Source organism: Etheostoma cragini, chromosome 7 (genome assembly GCF_013103735.1).
Source record: "Etheostoma cragini isolate CJK2018 chromosome 7, CSU_Ecrag_1.0, whole genome shotgun sequence".
Lineage (NCBI taxonomy): Eukaryota > Metazoa > Chordata > Actinopteri > Perciformes > Percidae > Etheostoma > Etheostoma cragini.
The window spans coordinates 2,149,476-2,167,098 of NC_048413.1; the positions used below are offsets into that span (position 1 = coordinate 2,149,476).

A 17,623-nucleotide genomic window follows, 5' to 3' on the forward strand; every position below is an offset into this window, starting at 1 on the left:
TCCCAAGGCTACTTTTACTTTGATACTTTAAGTGAATTTCCAACCCTGTACTTAGTTACTTTTACTTGAGTAAAGAAGTTTGATCAGTAATTCAACTTTTACCAGAGTATTTTTTAACACAAGTATCTGTACTTCTACTTAAGTGCGGAAAGTGAGTACTTTTGCCACCTCTGCAGATGCAAACTTTATGTAAAGTTGGAGCTGGTCGTCCAATACACTGTTATTTACAATATGTTTTCATAAATATGTTGTAGCCTACAACAGGAAATTCACCTCCCCCTTAAAGGTTTTTTAAGACCTTCGTGCTCACACTCAATAATCGTGTCCATTGTGTTTCTGTAAACGCACATTGAAGTAATTCATCATTATTTATGGATATTACATTTGTCTGATCTTTTTAACCTTTTGTCAGGAAAGTTGTTAACTGTCCTGTTTTCTGTGTTTGAAACATTTTCATTAAACCTGTGTGTGTGTGTGTGTGTGTGTGTGTGTGTGTGTGTGTGTGTGTGAAGAGGGTAAAAAAGGGGGGTTGAGGAGAAACTTGACACCGTGCGATTGTGTTACTCGGGCCTTGACAACAGGACGGCCAGCTGCTCGACGCCTCCGAGAGGAGACAAAGTATTTTATAAAAAAAAAAATCTGAGCTTTCATCGCTCGCTACAAATCAGCATTTAATAATGCTATTATTAATAAAATAGCAATACATTTAGGCAATCACAAAGTAACAAAACAATGATCTAAACCTCTAACTTCATGAGCTGGCTGCAGTTTTTTAGTGACAGTGATAATATAATAATAACAATAAAAGATTTTATTTGGGGGTGCCATTCAAAACACACCAGGTCACCTTATATTAGATTATAAAAAAACAATAAAACAGCAAGACAAAGACAAGACGCGACGGAACAAGTGGACGTGAAGAGTCACACAAACAGACAGTTGGGGGGGGGCTAAGAAGTCTTATCTTATTAACTTCTTAGCAGTTCTTTTTTGAGCATGTGACGTAACAACAGTACAAAAGACTCAAAAAGATTTCAGGGTCTGACTGTGAAGCTCCCATCTGTAAATAAAATCACAATACACCCTGTTATCCAGATCTGTTTATTCAATAAATGCATAAAAATGAAGAGGATACACTCCTCATATGTGTAAATGTGAGAATAATAAATATTATTATAAAACAGTTTCTTCACTGCGAAATTCTACAACGATACTATGAAGCTCATTTTTACAATATAAGTGCAAAATCCTGTTGTAAATATGAATTTAGCTTTGCAACATTGTAGCTTTTTATAATTGAAATCCACAGTTAGCCCATTGTAAAAGGATTCTAAAAATGTACCAAAAGAAAAGTAGAAAGCTAAAAAGTCCGACCATCCCACCTCCAGTGTGCCGGTTTTCCCAGTTCAACCTTCCTGCGCTGCAGCAGGTTTACATTAGAAGATTTCATTTTTGAAATTCCCGTCCCCGTCTCTGAGCGCTCTGAGTCCAGGAGTCTCTGGATTTTCTCCGCCCGGTCACTCGCAGTTGGATTCTGCAGCCGTGCTTGCTGGAGGCGAGTATCTGGTGGAGTGCCGGTGGAGTTTGCTCTGGTGTGACATTTGTCTCTGGGTGGAGCGAGATGGGCGAGCGAAGCAGAAGGTCAAAGTGCTGCCAGAGCTGCAGTCGTAGTTTCCATCCTGGTCAGAGAAAGAAAAGAGAGAGCGCCAAGATGAGACAATAATATTAAAGAGTGGATAAGGATTACTTTTCCGAGTTCCTTGGGTCTGCAACTTTTCAATTTTAAACTACCTTTTTTTTAGAGTAACGGAGTAATCATTTAGTCTAGAATAGGTCAGAATAAATGAAGAATTACCCTATTGTGACATCATCACATCACTTCTTTTGTCTGACCCACAATCTAAAACCCCAAAACATTCAATTCAAAATGTTACAAAACTGAAATAAGCACTAATCCTCACATTTCAGAGGCCGTAACCAGCCGTTGTTTTGTATTTATGCTAAATAGATAACTCAAAATTGTAATCAATAACTCGTGACTTGTCAACCAGTGTTGACTTTCAATTTTGACGGGAGAACAACACAAGGGTTAATTGGCTATAAATCCTTTTTTGGTTCGGATTCTGATTCATCAAATTAATAATGGTGTTTGTGTTATTTGGTCCACTTCTTTAAATACATGGTGAATCAGCAGGTGTATTTTGATCAGATATCAGACAGACGTGTTACTTGTTCCACTCACCTCTGCTACGACTGTACTGGGCCTGTGGTGGACACCGTGGTCCAGACTCCTGGTTTTCTCCTCTCTCTGGGCCCGACCGGCCTCCTCTCTTTGCTTCATGAACCTATTGTTGACGATCCTTGTCACGCTGTCACTTCTGTGCAGCGGAGCGGCAGCAGGCCTCGTTGGAGCGCGTTCCAGGTTCTTCAGACTGTTCTTCGTCTTCTGCCCTGACCCCGGAACCGGTACCGGTTTCTCTGTCCGGCCGCTCACCCTGCGCAGGAACTCTGTGACCATGCCGTACCGGTGGGTGCCTGCAGGTTTGCTTGGGGGCTTAGCGTTGCTTGCAGAGCCGTGGTTCTGTCCTGCACCGGCTCTGTGACTGGTTTGCCGGGTCCATGTGAGGCCAGTGCGGCTCTGGTGGTTCAGGTTCCACAGTGCTCGATCTCTCGAGGTGGATGTAGACGAGGAGGAGGAGCTCAAATTGGTGGATGAGGGGGGAGAGAATACTGCGGATGTAGAGTGTCTCCGGTAGAGTTTAGGCGAGGAGGTGGAGGGTCTGGGCCTCTCAACTCTGCCTGACACCCCGTCCAGTGAGGCGGAGATGTGGTGAGACCGGGCGGAGACCAGGGAGGTGCTCAGGACCTGGGATGGACTGCTTCTCACAGTGGCTGAGCCATCTGTCTGCAGACCAACACTCACCATCTGTGGCTTCATGTGGGTCTGGGTCCCTGAACAGGCCACGTCCACCCAGCGCTGCTGTGATCTCCCTCTCCTCTCCTGTGAACTGCCTTGAACCGTCCCCCGCCAGCCGGCCGTCATTTCCTTCATGTCGTCGCTGAGGTTCGCAGCTGAGCCCAGACAGAGCGGAGAGAAGGAGGTCGGCGGTGTGCACCAGGGCGAGCCAGAGTTGACAGACTCTCTGTCTGCGACGGGGCTTTGCTTCAGCTGAGCCAGCTGGACTCTGCGAGCTGATGGGGGGCTGTAGTAGATGCGGAAGGCTGACTTCTCTGGGCAAGTGTGGCTTCTCTCCATAGACATCTGGTCAAAGTCCAGATAAGGGAAGCTAAGCGGCATGATTAGATGGTCCCACGTCTTAACTGGGTCCTCTTGGTCCAGCTGGGCAGCCTCGTGGCTCAGATAGCACCAGTTCTTCCTCTTACAGCCTTGAGGAGAAAACTGTCGACAAACTCCTTTCACTTTTGAGCTGCACTTTCTGTGAAAACAGTTGGTGATACATGAATTATGACCTCAGTGACTTTAAGAACAAGATACGCAAGATCTTGTTCAAGAGACGAACGTAAGTTCAAGAACGTTCAAGAGACGCAAGAACGCTCGAAAAACACTCACCTGTCATCTTCATTATGAAAGAGACCACTAACAGCACACTAAAGAAAGGGGGGAAAAACACATATTATCCCAATAATGGTTGCTGAACTTGTCAATTGTGTCAATGTCGGCCTGTTGGATCCATAACTGTTAGATCCAGACTGAAATATCTCAAGAGACATTTCAGTCTCTTGACGGATTGACATGACAATTTGTAAAGACTTTCATGATCCCCTGATGATGAATCTCACTGACTTTGGTGATCCTCTGAGTTAATCTAGCGCCACCATCAGGTCAACATTTCAGTTGGTTAGATACTTTGATGGTTATGACTAAACTAAAGACAGTACCGTCAACATTAGCTGTACATTTGTGTACTTCTGTGTGTTTACTGTTAATTAGCTAAAGTTAGCATGCCAACATGCTAAACTAAGATTTCTATGTTTACAACTTCAGAGTTGGCCGTGAGAGGATTAAAATACTGTGCATTGGCATTAAAACATCTGGTTTAATATCAGTGAATGAGTTACTCTTGTTTTCATTGGCATATTAACTGTGCCCCAGAAGAAAGCAGGGATTAATGTCTAGTCAGTGAAATAAGGAGAAGGAGAAAAAAATCAAAGCAGGGATCTTTAGTCATGCTGTGCAGAAGACACGCCAACAGTTCTGTGGCAACAACTCAAATGTCAGATTACATTTCTTATCTGACGTGCGTTAAAACGTTCTATTTGCGTTTGACTAAACGGTGAAAACAGTATGCTTTGAAGACCCTCGTGCACCAGGTCTGGACAACGCAGAGAATCAGTTGAGTGTTTTGATGCAGTAGATTTGAGCATGCTAGTCCTGTTTGGCTGCAGCCCCTACAAGAGATTAGCCTATATACTGTGGCACGAGTCTGTTCACGATGCCTGTTTGACTGAGCGTCAGAGAGACTTGTGGCCAAGGAGACGGATCATCAGCAGGACTTCACGCTGTATCACCCAGCCTCACACACACAGCAGGAGAGACACATTTCTTTACCTCGGCTGCCTTGCCTTGGGTGGTCTTGGCCTCACTGTTGAATTCAATCTGCTCATCCCGAAGCTCTGCACCGAGATCTTGCAACAACCCCCCCAGAATACGCATGGTTTGGTCTTTACCCTAAATTTAAAAGGAAATCACATATTTTTTAGATGTATTTGATAAGAAAAAGACACAATTTGCTGATTTAAGTATGGAAAACTGATTTGTACCTCTTTTGCCTCCACCTCGCGTCCTTTGAAGTGACACCACTGATGGAGGATCCACAGAATCTGCAAGGACATTCGCATTTTTGGGTCCCTGCAGCTGCGGATGAGGTCCGATTGGAAGGCAGTTGCCTGCCTCACTTGTCCTTCTCTCTCCTTAACCTCTGAGGTGTGGAGGTCTGCTACACCTTGCTTACGTGGTAACTCTATGAGATTAAGATCTTTACCGTCTCCAGAGAGAAAGAGTTTGCCTGGATCTTCTCCTGTTAGGAACGTCTCCACCCTCCCAATTAAAGCCAACAGCATGGCCTGAAGAAGCTCCAAAGCCTCATTCAAAGGCCCTGGTGAGACTATTTGATGTGCCTTGCCATCTAAATCCACCTCTGTCAGAGAGGTGAAAGCACATGAGGTAGAGGAGTGGCCAGTGGTTTGTGGTGTCGTGAGAAGCTGGATGGCTGAACTTAAAATGCAGGAATGATCTCTGAGAGCTAGAAGAGTTTCAAAGTCTTTCACAGTCATTCCCATGAGACCTCTATCCAGTTTTGTGTCGTTTTCACTCTCATGACTGTCTAAAGGGTCCCACTCACCACCCACAGGACCCTCCTGACAAGTAGTAATCGCGCCGTCAGTCTGCGATGAAGTCTCAACATCACTTTTACCTTCCATTGCCGCCTCGTCCTGACCCTCCTTGTACGTCGTGCATGCTATTTTCAAACTTCCCTCTCTGTCGTTCACCGGTGTGCCAGCTGACAGATTTTCCTCCAACGCATCCCGGTTTTCTTCTTCCTCCTCCTCCTCCTCCTCCCCTCCTCTTCCCGTTTTCTCTTTCAGGTCAGTCATTTCTGCTCGCAGGCCACGGTTCTCCACCTCCAGTTCGACAACGCGCCGGCTCAGGAGTGTGGCCTCTTCCTCCACCAGTTTTAGGTGAACTCTGACCCCAGCCTCCCTGGCGTGGGCGGAGTTTTGTTTGCTCTCAGGCAATTGGATGTCGCCGTAGGCTGAGTGGTATTTGGCCAGCTCTTCCCGCATGCCTTCGCTCTCTGATACCAACTTGGTGAGCTTCTTGCACATGAGAGCTAATTCCTCTTTGGCAAAGTGAAGTTGGCACCTGAGATCTGCACTGTCATCCTTTAGGAAAACACACGTATATATCAACGATGAATATCATTAGAATGAGGAATAAGTAAACTGCAACATGCAATTCTTCATCGGCGCAGCAGTTATTAACGTTACAAACCTCGATCTGTTGAGAGAGCCTTTTCTCAGCTCTACTGGCTGTTGATCGGAGGCTTTTCTTCTTCAGAGTGCTCTGAGGGATACAAACATGGCAAAGAGGTTTATGAAGGGAGCAATACATACAAATATAGAACCAACTGAGCAACTTATTAATGGTGAGACATTTTAAAAAGCCATGTGAATTATTTTTTATTATATATTATTATATATTATCAACACTCAGCTGCACCTTTTAAAACATGCTAATCCGCCTTCTGAAATTAGGAAATCACAACACTGTATAGAGGCTTCACTGAAGTCCTTAGCTCAGTGTGATACTTCCATGTGCAAACACAGATAAAGGAATCGTTTAATAAAAAAAAAAAGATGCCACTCTCACATGTCTGTTATGTGTGAAGCTACAGCTAGGAGACGATTAGCTTGACGCGCAACAACTTCCTGGATTCTTCTCCTTCACCACAAACTCATTTTTTGTACAATTTCTAAATGTAAATGTGTTTTATTAAGCTTTAGATGTGTTGGTAGGTACAGTAGATTGTTGTTACCTTTAGACAGAGTCAGGCTAGCTATTTCCCTCTACTTTTAGGCTATATGCTAAGCCAAGCTAAGCTAAGTTGCTGCTGGCTTTATCTCCATATTGAACAGTCCTTCCCTTCTCTACATGAGTGGTAGTGTTATTTGTAAGTCTGAGCATGAGAGGAATGTAAGCTTCTGTCTGGCAGCATTGTCTCGCTCCTAGACACAAGACACGACGGCACAGTGTTAATAATAGTCATCTTTTACGGGCTAGAAGTGGCTGTCATAACAAGTTGGTCACAGTGTTTTCAATTCAAGGTCAGTGGGCCTGGAGGCCATGACCTAAAATGTGGTTAAAGTGAGTAATAATAATCATGGGTGTAAACGTTTTGCATGAACTGCAAAATTGCCATAATTTGTGTTGCATTTCAAAAAAAAAAGTGCAGTTATAGTCTTTACTTCTGATTTTGTCATTGGTCAGGCATGTGCAGTTCAAATTACCGTTCAAAGTCCCACAAACAGGGCTACAGACCAGTCTCTGAAATGTCCATCCTCCTTCACATCCATCTAGATTGTGTTTTGTGACCCAAGATTAGGTAATCCAAGTGGATTTTCCTGCTGGGATCAAAGGGACTAGCAGCTGCCTCCAATGAGTGGGACAGACTGAGCTCATGCCAAAGCACCGAATCCTGGATTAAACCAAGCACGTGCCAATGAAATGCTTGAGCGTCGTGTCAGGAGCGGTCGAGGTGAGGGCCCGCGAGAATAAAAGGTGGACTGGAAGTTCATTTCAACTGTCAGGGTGTGGTAGCCACGCTTTCATAAAAGCATGTACAGGGATAGTTGTAGGTCAGTATGTCGGCGCACAAACACCGATTTAAATGCCATAATACAAGCTGATCCAGATTTAGCCTCTAGCTTAATAGAAGCAGAAAGGAAGAAAGCGAGTCTATTTTTGTAACCTCTCTTTCCCTTTTGCTCTGTGAGGACATCAGCTGTGCCTGGAGTTTAGGCTTCAGCATGCCAGGCTGCTTCACCCAGCTCCGGCACCAGGCAGCTGCTGGCCGTGCCCTCCTCTCATATCGTTGATCGGCACCCGGGTCATGTGTCACCTGACATCAGGGTGACTGTGGGATGAGGGGGACAACTGGTTGGGATGGGTGCAGCTGTGTAGCAGCAGAAATGGAGAGGAGGATTCCTGACTAGAGAGATGGAGGCTCGTGAATGGTGTCCATGCAGCTTATGTTTCTGTAAATGTAAAATGTTGGGCATTAATGTCGCACCTCTCTGACTTTCTCCACCTCAGCCTGTAACACCTGCTTGGCCACTTCCAGTTCCTGGGTCTTCTCACGCAGTGCCTCATTTTCCCACTCCAACTGGGAATTCTTCTTCTGCACCCCCTCTAGCTCGTTGTACAGCCGGAGGGACACACTCTTTGCAACCTGTAAACAAAGCCAACAGGAGGTTAGTGTATCTCCAATCATGGTCTGATTAAGAGACTATGGGACATGTAAAGGCTCCTCACCCCTCCTACACAATAACAAGACCCATAGATTGAAAAATACACAGTCTATTTGTGGTTGTAGTGTGTCTCTTTGTAGTCATTTTGCTGCTCTTTAAGGTAGTTTTGCATCTCCAATGTGGACATTTTGCATCTCTTGTAGTAGTCTTGTGGTCTTCTTGACACATTTTGTGTCTCTTTGTGGTCACTTTGCAGCTCTGACAGGTGGCTTTACCGATTTTTCTCATCACTTTGCACCTCTTTGTAGTCCTTTGACTGACTTGCCAACAAGAAATGTTTATAGTCACTTCCAACAGAGGCTCTGGAGCTCCGGAGCTCTGGCTCCAATCAGGCAAAGGGCTGTAAAGAAAATCTTCTACTCTTGATTTTACCTCCTTTCCAGCGCTGAAAGAGAGACTTTACAAGAAAATGCTTGTGACAGGAATTCACCATAGGAGTGTGTCAGAGGGTGAGAGGGTGAGAGGGTGAGGCTGTTGGGAATCCTACACCATCACCATGCTCACCCCGGCTCAAAGAAACACAGTCTGGCCGCCACCACAGACGCTCATTTAACAACAGAGTTTTTGACCTTTTGATAAAGATTATTGTGCTTTTATGTTTCATACTGATGGAGAACACCTCACCACATAACTACACCATGGTGGGACACAACTATAAACAGGATGCATGATGAAGACATTTCCAACGAATGACATTTTTGTGGTTCTGACTAACAGAAGGAAGTATTTTACAGCACAGTGAACAGTCGTGAGTCAGGCTGCTGACAACTGATTACGGTCCTTTACTGCGCACAATCAACGCAACCAATAAAACAAGAAATAGCTTTGTGGGAATAACAGATTGAACTGGAATAGCAGTGATTCAGTCAAAAGCCAGTTTGGGAGAATGTACTGTTTGTTGGTGCTGGGAGAGTTTTAACAAGACCACATGATGACGGAGTAGGAGGAGTAACTGAAATGATTTCTGACCATAATATCGTGCTCCAAGCCTCGGACCAGCTCCCCGTCCACCTGCCCCGTCTGAGCCACTCGGATGCTGCGGCGCTCGGCCTTGCGGAGGCGGTACTGCAGGATGCGACAGGTCTTGTTGGCGTGCTCCAGCTGCAGACGCAGCTCCTGCAGCTGGAACACCTCCTCCTCCTGGAACATGTCGCGCATTTCCAGCATCTCACAGCGAAGCTCCTCCACCTCATCCTGGGACAAACACCCAAATACTTTAAATTTTGCGTTTTGTTTATATAATCCACTAGCCTTTTGTGTAACTAACTGATAGGTCATAAACATTATTTTGTGAGTATAAGGAAAATAAGTACAACATGTTTGTATTATTGCCCCTTAAGCTCACTTCCTTGTGAGCTGCCATGTTAAAAAAAGAAAAAGAAAACAAGAAACTTTTCTAATTGCATTCCTTATCATTGGATTGTGCCTTTAACCATTCTGAGTCAAAGTTAGGGAAGTCCTGGTGACTAGTTTGATAGTATGGTTCAGTAATCCCCTTGACTCGTTATTTACGTTTATTAAGGGACAGATGTCCTATACCAAATACATAAAAATGTGCATTTTCAATTATGGGTATGATTACAGCTTCCAATTGTTTTAATGGCATTGAAATCCGGACTTGAACTATTGGGTTTCATTTGTATTTGTTTTATAATTGACCAGACCTGAAGATGGCTGTGTTACAAACTGAAGATATGGATTGTGAATGATGATGCTGTCCAGTTGCATTATGGGAAATATAGAATCCAGTGATTTTTGGACTAAAAGGATTTCAGCCTCTGCTGCTTTGATTATAAACTTTGTTTTTTGAAGGTTACTCTTGTTAGGCCCACAACTTTATAGAAGAGCAAAACTAGTAAATGGTTGGAGTACCCCTTTAAATACCAAAAAAAACAAGCAATTTTAGCAATACAAAGCACACGAAGATACTTTCTCAAGGAGAGGTCAACACTCGTGACTTTTGATTCTTGCATAAAAGTCACGAGTGTTGACCTGTTCCCTCACCTCTCCCCTCACTTGTCCTTAAGTCTTTAATAAAGACTTACAAGAGCATTTACTGAAAATCGGCTCTGGTGTTCGGAGTCTGAAGGCCTCTTATATCTAACAAAGAAGCGACACACAGACTTAAAGACACATGTGTTCATATATGCAAGCAACCTATATATCCTGGAACAAGAGTAAAAATATCAAACTCCATTAAAAAACTCTAATTCAAATAAACTTACTTTCAAATACTCGTTCTCCGACCTCAAATCGTCCACCTCCCTGACAAGATCTTCGGTGGTCTCTCCCATCATGAGATCCATAAATGACCCCGAAGAGTTAAACAGACTGAGACCCTGTCCAGCAGCATCAGGCTGGAGAGCGCAGGTATGCCTCTGTAACTTTACGCACGGTTTCCCGTCGCCTTTCCTCTCGCTGTCCGGGCTCAAAAAAGCTTCCCCGTCAATCCAGCTTAAATAACTGTCGCTACTCGCGAAGTTGTGCTTATTGCTGTTGCCCTCCGAGGGGCAGTCGGATATTTCTGAGCTGCTGTCAGAGGAGGAGAGTTTCCCAGACAGGCAGCCGGAGTCTTTGCTCAGGTCCTCTGATGTGTTGCTGGCGTCGGACAGTTTCCTCTGCGCGCCGGGGCACTCCACCGTGGCGCACGATGACACGTTTACCGGTCGTTTCCCCTGCAGTCCCGCCGATCTGACCTCCTTCCCAGAGTCCAACTGACCTGACCGAGGGCCACTTTGGGCATCTATAGAAGCAAGACCTTTCTTCTTCTTTTGGGCAGAAACCTGCTGCAATCTGGGTTGTTTCTGGCTCCGGAGCGCAGTCTTTGCGCACTTGTCTCTGTTCATCCCGACTCTAGTTCTCTTATTCTTCTTCTAAGTACAAATACAAGTTTTTTTTCAGTTCAAGATGATCATGATGTGTCCACTGATATGTTAAAATGTCTTCAGCTCACAGCTCACTGGAGACATCTGACTGGTTGTTCTCCATCCCGAAGACTTTGCCAAAATGCCAGAGAAGCAGGGCAGAAAGTGACCAGCACTGTCTGACTTTTAACGCAGCTTGTCAATGACTTCCGGTCCTCGGTTCCAAAATAAAATCCTCTCAATCACATTTGACGAAAATGTTCTGCAATGTCTTTCTTTTTTCTTGTCATGAAAGCAAACTATTTGTTTCCCACATTCTTTTCAAAAACATTGGATGGAGACACAAATATTCCAATCATTGTCAAATGCCTCTTGGCTTGCAATTAATTGTGCTTAAGTAGCAACAATTGGGCTAGAACTAGTTTTTCTGTTTATTTCTTCATTTCAAATACCAATCGTTATAACTCCACCTTAAACCCCCCCATTGAGGCAAGCGATAGATAATTGGAGATTTTATTTCAAAAAGGCATCATGACTTTTGGTGACTTGACACTGTTAAGCTGACGTTGCAGCCCAATGTTTCTTTACCTCATGTTTATTAGACTAATATTAAAACAGTCAAAAACTGTTTGTTCTCTGTACGTCAACCGACCCGGGAGGCCACATGTTCAACATGGGATTCTTATAAGGGTTCAGATTTATGCCATGTAGCCTATAGTTCAAATTTTAGCTTGGTCAATTAATCTCAGGTACAAAGCTGCCACCTTGCGGACTTATAATGGAGTTTCAGCCAATTCATCAGTCGACATGCAGCTGTTTGCAGTGGGTAAGATGAACCATAGGTATCTAATAAAACCTAAACCACACAATCTTGTGAATGGAGCGTGTGGTTCATCACATGTATTAATTGCCCCTCTGTTGTCTCAAGTGGAGATTTTAAATGTCTAATTTAATTCATTCAGGCAACAACCATCAAACCGGTTATGCAAAGATGTGTTCCATGAGATGCACCTGATCCTTCATAATACTGTGAAGAATGCCGAGCCATAGTGTTTGCATAGGAATTTTGTCAAATAATAATAAAGTAGAAAGATGTGTATCAAGTCATTAGCCTGCATCATAGAAAATAGTTGGATAGTAGTTTGGGAAGTTATTTAAGTTAGAATTAATGGCTTTTAATTTCAAATAAAATGTGTCATCGATACATTTGAGGAGTTTTTACGTCCACTCAGTCTTTATTTAAATCCCGTGTGGACTGTTTAACGTCACTCATTGAATCTGTGATGTAATGTATTGGTGGTAAACAGCAGCTGGGCTAAACGTCCGCTCTTAGATTTCTATTTCTAGACCTATCCTGGCCGCGCTGTGATTGGCTGCCTGACCTGTCAGTCACGGTGTCCTTGCCGACCATTTCCGCCCTGTTTGAGAAGCAGCTCGCTTTTCGTTTGTTTATGTCAGTTGACCATTAACTTGACCTTAATTCCCAGGTATATTGAATTGAATTGTGTTTAAATCTTCGTGTCGGTGTCTACGTTGATAGCGTTAGCCTTTCTCTGCTGCCCTCCTCTAGCTAGCTAAAGCTTTAACTTAGCAGCAGCGATGCTAACGGCTGGTTAGCTAGTCGGAGCTAACGACTAATATCTGAAGCTCTTCAGATCTACTTCCACGAACTTGAAGCCTGCTTTTTAAAATTTAGTTATAGCATGTACTTGATAATGTGTGTGTGCCCCTGCTTAGTGTAACGAGTCCGTGCTGTTGCAGGTAGTGTGCTTGGCTGTCTGTGATGCTTGGAGCGAGGCTGGGCAAAGGGACAGGCCGATGGTGGAAACATGACTTCTGAGTAACGCCCAGTTACTTTCTCTGCTCAGTATGAACAGCGAGGAAGAATTTTACGACGCCGAGACAGGTGAGACACGCAGACCGGTGTCTAATATAGTAAAGCATGCTGGCTTCTTGTGCCTAAGGTATCTTTCCTTTCTCCCCCTCACCCTCCGCTTGGCTCCATCAGGGCTGGAGTCAGATGATTCCTGTGAGGTCAGTTTTAAGGATGCCCTGGTGTTTGACAGTAAGCAGGGGACTGACGGCGGCGCCAAACAGGAGAATGGAGTGTGGGAGCGCAGGTGAGCATTCATGCAGAAGTGTTGTCCATCTCTGGTCTGCGTGCATGTTACCACACGACCACCCAGCTAACAATTTTTGGTTCCCAGAACGTTCTGGGAACGTTCGTTTTTGGTTGCGGGAACGTTCCCTGAAGGTTTGTTTTGGTTGTAGTTTGGTTGTCTGTTGGTTAATTGGAAGGTTTTTTTAACGTTCCGGGAACGTTCGTTTTTGGTTACAGTGTTCATCTAACGTTCTCTAAACGTTACAACTTTTAGAGAACGTTAGGAGAACGTTCCGAAAACGTGGCAACCTTTAGCGAACGTTACGGGAACGTTTCCTTAACGCTGTAACCTTTCGAGAACGTTATGGGAACGTTCCCTTAGCGTTGCAACCCTTAGCGAACGTTACGGAACGGTCTCTTAACGTTAGGGGAACGTGAATATGTGTCCTTGGGTGAGGGGCTTGAGGGGTCCATTAGGCAGGTACTCACATGTAAGCAGACAAGTCAGTTTAAATACATTTTTATGCTGTTGGCTAGCTCTGCAGAGTATTTGGAGTTACTGTTGGTAAAGCTAGTCAACACTTTGGCTGAATCCCATTTCTCCATCTTACCCCTAGCGCTTGGCCCTTGAAACCAACTGGTAAGGGTTAGGGGTGAAAACATACCCCTATGAAATGGTTACCCACTTGGTTACTTCACCATACAGTAGTGTTGATCACAAACTTCCAAGATGTCGTCGGCAAGTGTGTCTAAATGTAGATTGCGTGGGGTTTGACAACAGTTTCATATATTTTATAGTCATTTTATGTCCACTTTGGTGGTGCAGAGTCAGATGTTCTTCTCTGTGAAGTATATATGTGTTGGTGTATACACACGAATGGTGTGTTGTGTATCTGTTTCCCTTATCACCGTTTTGAATGACATTGAAAAACATTATAACAAAAATCTGTCTTTATTGCCCAATAAATAAAACGTAACAGGCAAAAACATTACATAAAATATATTATATTACAGATTCATTATCAACTATTAGAACCATAACTTACATGTCACACACATAAAAAGGCACCCAAATGTGTAAAACTAGAAAAAGGGACAGGACCACAAACGAATAAACCACAGTTTCTAAAACATTAGATTTTTGATGCACAACACTGTTAGAATTGTCTCATTTCACCTCTTTTTAATCACAATTGTCCGTCATTTTCCAAATGTGTACCAGGAAAACCCTGCCCGCTGAAATGATATCCAGGAACAATTACAGTGTTTGGAACATATTGAAGAAATGCATCGGCATGGTGAGTCCTTCCTGCTTCAAATTTAATCTGAACATCGGGTTTGCTTCAAACAAGCTGTTGTTAGATTCTGGGTCTAGTGCGACATGTTTTTTTGGGGTTTTTTTTATCACAAAAACTTGCATGGTTTAGCTTTCTTTGTGCCTCTGTAGGACTACTCATGTCTGAACTCTTTGCTCTTCTCTCTGTGCAGCTGACTATATTTGGCTTGGAAATTGCATTTGTTTTGCAACCAAAAAAGCTTAAATGGACATCACAATACAATGAATATAAAACACATGTTCTTCAGTTTAAAGCCAGAGCATACTTGTTTTGGAAAGTTAAATAATGATGCATGAGTTGCTTGAGGAAGATATTTTGTACAACAGTGTCACACTTTGAATCTGATCTGCTATAAAGCTCGCCTGCTTAGTTATTTACTGATTTATTTGGTCTTTTCATGTGCTTTTACAGGAGCTATCCAAAATAGCAATGCCGGTTGTGTTTAACGAGCCACTGAGCTTCCTCCAGAGAATGTCGGAGTACATGGAGCACGCTCACCTCATCCACAAAGCCTGCACTCTGTCTGACTCAATAGACCGCATGCAGGTAGAGATAACTCTGGAGATTAGATAGATTGTTTACTATCTTACTTTTATTTTTATTTTAGATTCATTTTTCTGTCTGCATTGTTTGAACACACCTGGACAGATTATAGATGTAATTGATCTTAGTCTGATTTAAGGCTGCAGCTAACAATACTTTTCTTTATAGAGTAATAGGTCCTTAATGTCAGAAAATTACCCATAAAGTTTTCCATAAACCAACGATACACCTTCAAATACCGTGTTTTGTCCGACCAACACTCCAAAACCCTATGACAATAGATTTATCTTTCACATAAGAAAAATAAATGCTGCAAATCATCACATTTGAGAAGCTAGTACAAGAAAAAGTTTGGTGTTTAAGCTGAAAAAAAAAAGACTTAAATTTCAGTCGATCCACTGATTATTAGTTGCAGCTCTACTCTGATTCCCTTCATGTCTCCGTGACAGGTTATTGCTACGTTTGCTGTTTCGTCTGTAGCATCTCAATGGGAAAGGACTGGAAAGCCATTTAATCCTTTACTGGGGGAGACGTATGAACTCATAAGGTATTGGAGAAGCCTGTTGACTGATAGAAGCTTAAGTGCATAGCAAGGTTTTGGTTACACTTCATTTGAATGTATCGACATAAGAGTGACATGACACTGTCATAAACCAGTCCTTACACATGAACCCTAACTCTTACTTGTCATGAAAAAAAACCAAATGACACTCACTAAAAGAAGCGTTATGTGCATTGACTTGTTAATAATATTCATGAACTGTTCAAAACAGTCATGTCACTCTTATGTACAGTAGATACCTTCAAGTAAAGTGTAACCAACATTTTTTGTGTTGATGACGCAAACATACATAAACTAAGATGTTTTGTATTTGTTTAAAGAGAGGATGAGGGGTACAGATTGATCTCGGAGCAGGTGAGCCACCACCCCCCTGTCAGTGCCTTCCATGCCCAGTCTGTGAAACAAGAGTTTGAGTTTCACGGCTCCATTTGCCCAAAACTCAAGTTCTGGGGCAAAAGTGTGGAGGCCGAGCCCAAAGGCACTATGACACTGGAGCTACTGAAGTGAGTATTTTCTACCATTTATTTGTTATTCAATCTGTTTTGTTGATGTCTTCTCATCAATCTTCTCTGGGAATCTCTTATAGATATAAAGAAGCGTACACATGGACAAACCCAATGTGCTGTGTGCATAACATCATCCTGGGAAAACTCTGGATTGAGCAATATGGAACCGTGGAGATAGTCAACCATAGGTACAGTGACAAATCCTTCCCTGCAAGATTTAAACTGGTTGGATGATTGCTTATTCATTTGTATTTATTTTAATTGTATCAGCACTGGAGATAAGTGTGTGTTGAACTTCAAACCATGTGGCGTGTTTGGGAAAGAGCTGCACAAAGTCGAAGGTCATATTCAAGACAAAAGGTAAGAGCACAATCACAACAAAATGTCAGTGGTTGTAATTAATTCCCTCTGAACTGAATTCGATTTTTTTTCTTCTGTTATACAAGTAAGAAGAAGCGGCGAGTGATCTATGGAAAGTGGACAGAGTGCATGTACAGCGTGGACCCCAAGATTTACGAAACGTACAAGAAGTCCGACAAGAAGTCGGGGGGAGAGTCAAAAAAGCTGAGACAGGTGAGTGAAGCGGAGATTTACGATTGGTAAAGGTTGCATTCTGCTTTGCCTGACCTCTGACATCCTCCACTAAGATGAAACGCTGCTTAGTTTGTTCTCACGTTTGTCGTTGACGTTTTATCTGTCTTACAACGTGGTGTAATCTGTGACTCATTACTCTAAACTCTCTTCTTAAATGGTATCTTTTCCTTTCACAATAACATGCAGTGGCATTAGTAGAAGGTAAGGTAAACGTGTATTTGATATCTGTAGTGTGCTACTGCTGTCGTCTAGTTCGAGTTCTGTTCCAAGTGTAGTGTATGAGTAGATAATTGCCAGCACTAATCAATAATGTCTTGGAATGACATGCATTGTTGCTTGAGAGACGTGTTGAATTAGTGGCAACTGTAGTTCTGTGAATCACCTGTTTGCACATGAACTCTAAGCTTCAGGTTGTTAGTCCACAGCTGATAACTGTATGTGTGTGTGTGTATTGTGTGTAGGGACATAGTTGTGAAGCTGAGGATGCTGATGAAATGCCAGAAGTTCAAGAGACTGTGACTGTGATACCAGGAAGTGCCTTACTGTGGAGGATAACGCCGCGTCCTGCTCACTCAGCACAGGTAAATATAACACACACACACACACACACACCTAAGGCTCACACATACTTTCCGCATTTGAGGTCCAAGGCACAGAAAATGTGCTAAACGGTTAAAGGACATGACACACTGACATTGTGCTTTTGGATGCTTTTATATAGGTCTTATTGGTCCCCTAACACCATATCTGAAGTCTCTTTTATATAGACCTTTGTGGTCCCTAATACTGTATCTGAAGTCTCTTTTATATAGACCTTTGTGGTCCCTGATACTGTATCTGAAGTCTCTTTTATATAGACCTTTGTGGTCCCCTAATACTGTATCTGAAGTCTCTTTTATAGAGGCCTTAGTGGTCCCCTAATACTGTATCTGAAGTCTCTTTTATATAGACCTTAGTGGTCCCCTAATGCCATATCTAAAGTCTCTTTTATATAGACCTTAGTGCCAGTCCCACAATGAGCTTTCCTTAGTGCCATTTCTGAGTCTGTTGCTTTTGAGGGGGGGGGG

At 43.2% G+C, this 17,623-nt stretch overlaps 2 protein-coding genes across 3 annotated transcripts in view; one reads left to right on the top strand and one right to left on the bottom strand.

Moving 5' to 3' along the window:
- Positions 1–1,180: 1,180 nt before the first annotated feature.
- LOC117947007 lies at positions 1,181–11,055 on the bottom strand. The gene is made up of 9 exons (XM_034875545.1): positions 10,275–11,055; positions 9,019–9,243; positions 7,812–7,970; positions 6,014–6,085; positions 4,783–5,904; positions 4,571–4,690; positions 3,572–3,609; positions 2,243–3,437; positions 1,181–1,679 (listed from the first exon to the last, which is right to left on the bottom strand). Exons 1-9 carry the CDS (start codon positions 10,893–10,895, stop codon positions 1,518–1,520), a joined length of 3,714 nt encoding a protein of 1,237 aa, XP_034731436.1. The 5' UTR covers positions 10,896–11,055; the 3' UTR covers positions 1,181–1,517.
- A 1,089-nt stretch (positions 11,056–12,144) lies between these two features.
- LOC117947020 (oxysterol-binding protein-related protein 2-like) overlaps positions 12,145–17,623 on the top strand; it is a 9,492-nt gene continuing 4,013 nt past the window's right edge. Inside the window, exons 1-11 of one of the 2 annotated variants that reach the window (XM_034875569.1) lie at positions 12,145–12,400; positions 12,675–12,819; positions 12,922–13,033; positions 14,237–14,312; positions 14,763–14,897; positions 15,344–15,441; positions 15,777–15,959; positions 16,043–16,150; positions 16,233–16,322; positions 16,409–16,535; positions 17,018–17,137. In XM_034875569.1, the coding sequence (XP_034731460.1) occupies positions 12,783–12,819; positions 12,922–13,033; positions 14,237–14,312; positions 14,763–14,897; positions 15,344–15,441; positions 15,777–15,959; positions 16,043–16,150; positions 16,233–16,322; positions 16,409–16,535; positions 17,018–17,137 (1,086 nt within the window). In that variant the 5' untranslated portion in view covers positions 12,145–12,400; positions 12,675–12,782. The remainder of the gene's footprint in view (positions 12,401–12,674; positions 12,820–12,921; positions 13,034–14,236; positions 14,313–14,762; positions 14,898–15,343; positions 15,442–15,776; positions 15,960–16,042; positions 16,151–16,232; positions 16,323–16,408; positions 16,536–17,017; positions 17,138–17,623) is intronic. The other variant, XM_034875570.1, reaches the window with a different exon arrangement.

Coding starts and splice junctions, on each gene's coding strand:
- LOC117947007 (XM_034875545.1), bottom strand. CDS start 10,895: ATGAACAGAGACAAGTGCGCAAAGACTGCGCTCCGGAGCCAGAAACAA. Junction 9,244..10,274: donor CGGAGAACGAGTATTTGAAA/GTAAGTTTATTT, acceptor TGTTTGTCCCAG/GATGAGGTGGAGGAGCTTCG. Junction 7,971..9,018: donor GCTTGGAGCACGATATTATG/GTCAGAAATCAT, acceptor CTTTGTTTACAG/GTTGCAAAGAGTGTGTCCCT.